Below are 3,550 nucleotides of genomic sequence, written 5' to 3'. Positions count from 1 at the left end.
GGAGTAGGACCGCTGCTGCATGCCGTCCGCTCGGCTGTTGAAGGAGCCCAGGCTGACGCCGCTCGCCATCTGAGACCCAGGCGCACTAGCGACACTCCCTAGGAATAAACAAGTCAGGTGAACACCAGCGCGCACTGCACACCCGAAGCCGGCACGAGTTAGTCTGGGGGCTACGCGCCTGCGCACCGTGGACCTGACGCCGCGCGCACCTGGCGTCCGGATTCACGAAAATGAGAGGCAACACGTGAAACAACGTTCCAGAGGAAGACAGGGTGAAGCAAGCCTGGTGGTCAACAAAGGAGCCCAAGGCTTCAGGTGGCTGCAACCCCCGCGAGCCAAGACAAGGACGCGCACCACCATCTCTAGACGCAGCAGCGGTGAAGACAGGAGACCCACTTCTGGGGGGGGAAAAAACTACTCCCGGCGGGGCCTCCCTGGTGGCGCAAGGGTCAAGAATCCACCAGCCAACGAATGAGCCTCGGATCGATGCCTGGGTTGGGAAGATCCCCGGGGAAGGAACCCACTCCAGTATTCTTGCCTGGAGAATTCCACGGACAGACGAGCCTGGCAGGCTACAGTCCAAGGGGTCGCAAGGAGTTGGACACGGCTGAGCGACTAAACAACAACGATATTCCCAGCAGGCCAGTGAGACAAGGCGGGTCCTGGAGGAGTCCTGCTGCGTCAACGAATCGGTGCAAGCGAAACTATCGCCAATCGGATTGCCCTGTCTGGTGCCAGAGAGTTTTCTCGTGGGCCAGCTATACTCTAGGGTCAACGCAAATCAAAGTTCCTATATGCGACTCGGGTGGCAGAGTCAGGCTCTTAAACCAGATAAGTTTACTCTTCGCCTTCAAAAGAGACTACACAGAGGGAAAATAACCTTGGCAACTTCACAGCATGCAGTGCGGTGGAAAAACAATTCCATTGTATACTTAATGATTTGAATCAGCTGCTCAACATCAGAGTGAATTATTATCTGGTCACCAGGATTTCAAACTCAAAAATATAATTAAGCGCCTTTCTCTGAAGCTCAGCCAATCACACCTTGCTGCTAGCGAGTTCCTTGCATCTGTAAGGAGATCTTTGAAGGTATTAAATGGTTTCTTTTTATTTTTAAACATTCCTCCCATTTTTTTTAAAGTTTAGAACCAGTTAAGTTCTAAATTGTTTCCATAGAAGGTTTTCATGGTGCAGGATTTTAAATACATAGAGCATACTAGTAGTTCCTAAATCCGGCCAATTACCAGAATTACCCATGGAGCTTTTTTAAAAATAGCATCTGCAAAAAAACATTCAAATTTTGATTCCCAAGGTCTGGAGGGTAGAGCTCGAGGGAACACACATTTTTCAGAAGGACTTTGGCAGTCCTGGTGAGCAGTGAAGAGGCGGAAACTAGGGCCCAGCCACAAACAAGGCCCTCACTGTCATCGCACGAAGCGGAAAGATCCTGCTCTTAAAAATATATTTCTACCTTAAAAAACGATGCCGACTATATGCCGCTGTGGAAGCTGGGTGCATCTCGAATATCGCAAGAGAAATAAAAACTACAGTGGAAGCTCTTCAGCAGCAAGGAGACAGATCAGAGATGCTCCTGAGAAGTGCACCCGCCCTGGCTCCTCGGCCAGGCTTCGGGGATCTGCAGCCAGCCAGCTTCCTGTCTCCCTCCCGGCTTGGATGTTCTGATTCTAGGACTTGCTCGCGCCCCAGGAATGCGCGAAGTCTCACGTCCTGAATGACAGCGTCAAAACCAGCGCTGGCGCCCATTCCAGCCCCGTCCTCATGGCAGCCCCTCGGGACGGCAGCGGGCCAGGTGTGCAGCATCTCACAAGGACGGGGGCGCCGAGGCTCAGTGAGGTGCCATGAAGGGCCACCACACACGCTCCTCAGGGTCTTCTCCACCTGCCATCACAGGGAGCGGTCCTTGGGTGCACTGTGGCCAGATGCCTGCACAGCAGGGCAGTGTAACAGCAGGACGAGCACAGCCTGGAGCTGAGCAGGTGCTCCCCTCGGGCAGCTCAGCAGGGTCTTCCCTGGGCTGATGCCTGCGTCTCCCACCACCTTCTGCCCTCTCGAGGAGGATACCCACTGGGCGGCATCCATCAGCTCAGGTACCTCTGGCTCCCTGTTTGGCTGGACCAGGTGGGCATACCGGAGTGTGAGGTGGGGTGCGCACGTCTGGGCTCCCTCCCTGAGCGGGTGCCCCGGGGCTCCCTGTGCTGGAGGCTTGCTGGGGTCACCTCTTCCCCTTTGGGTCCGGGGTAGTCCTGGTGCTGCTCTGCCAGCCCTGCTACCTGCACCACCTCCTGGCTCCCCTCCGCCCACACCTCTCTCCCTCTGACCAGAAGGGTGTGGTCCTCAGCCTTTCCCTTCCCTGTGGGGACGCCGGTCCCACGCACCCACCATTTAAGAGGGGGTCACATCCCCTCCTGAGGCGCTGAGGCCCTTCCTGCTTTCAACAGCAGAAATGAGAAAAATGCTAACATTTTTGGGACTTCCCTGGGGGTCCAGTGGTGAAGACTCCAAGCTTTCAATGCCAGGGGGGTTGCAGGTTGGATTCCCTGGTTGGGGAATCAAGATTCCCACATGCTGGGTGTGTGGCCACAAAAAAAAAAAAAGCTAACATTTTTATGGTGGACGAAAGGAAAAGAAAGAGAACAGGAGGAAAAGCACAGTGGTAATAAGATGCATGTGGGCTACGGCCCCAACTCTGAGCCAGGACTCCCCCAAGCCCATGCTACCCACAGGGCTGCCTGCTGTTTGGTGAGAATGTTAAGGCAATGCTTCCATCCTCCCTTCAGTGCCCATCTGTACCTCTGACAAGTCCTTATCAAGCGTGGGCACGTGTGCACTCAATCGTGTCCAACTCTTCATGACCCCATAGCCCACCAAGCTCCTGTGTCCATGGGATTCTCCAGGCAAGAATACTGGAGTGGGTTGCCATTTCCTTCTGCAGGGGATCTTCCTGACCTGGGGATGGAAAGCAGGTCTCCTGCATTGCAGGTGGATTCATTACCATCTGAGACACCAGGGAAGCCCATCAAGTGTGTGATTTGTCCACAAAATCTCATTTCACACTACCTTTAGGCACACAAGGCCAAACACCTGAAAAGCCAAGAATAAGGTCACTGTCTATCTGTCTTTGGACTGATGAATCTATTAGGTGCCTTTTCCTTTGTTCATTCTGTCTGGGGTGTGGTCCCGAGGACAACCAGCCCCAAACCCTCCTGACACATTTGCTTCCATCAAAAGGTGGACGGGATGATCTAAATGTGTCTATCCCTGACTACTCGGTGCCAGACTCCAGGAGTAAGTGTCCACATGCATTCAGACGCCGAGGTCAACCTCAACTCCAGATCAGGGACACAGGAAATGCTCAAATGGAGACATCCAATAAAGGGCCAATCTTAGGACGATAAGCTCTTTGTCTTAAGGTCAAACATCTACCATTGGAAAGCGAAGGGGTGGATTCATTACAAATGTACAGCTAATGAAAAGCTATGACGACACCGACTGTACACCTGGCTTTCCAACTCTCAGCTGCTTGGCGAAT

The 3,550-nt window shown here is 53.5% G+C and overlaps 1 protein-coding gene across 1 annotated transcript in view; it reads right to left on the bottom strand.

The window, feature by feature from the left end:
* AGAP1 (ArfGAP with GTPase domain, ankyrin repeat and PH domain 1) overlaps positions 1–3,550 on the bottom strand; it is a gene marked incomplete at its 5' end in the record, with an annotated part of 374,015 nt that overhangs the window by 159,634 nt on the left and 210,831 nt on the right. The window contains 1 exon segment of the mRNA XM_010862065.1: positions 5–98. Coding sequence (XP_010860367.1) covers positions 5–98 — 94 coding nt within the window.

The sequence above is a fragment of the Bison bison genome, unplaced genomic scaffold (genome assembly GCF_000754665.1).
Source record: "Bison bison bison isolate TAMUID 2011002044 unplaced genomic scaffold, Bison_UMD1.0 scf7180017864475, whole genome shotgun sequence".
In the NCBI taxonomy this organism is placed as follows: domain Eukaryota; kingdom Metazoa; phylum Chordata; class Mammalia; order Artiodactyla; family Bovidae; genus Bison; species Bison bison.
Note: the sequence above shows the minus strand (reverse complement) of the source record. Positions and strands in the feature narration are given on the sequence as shown.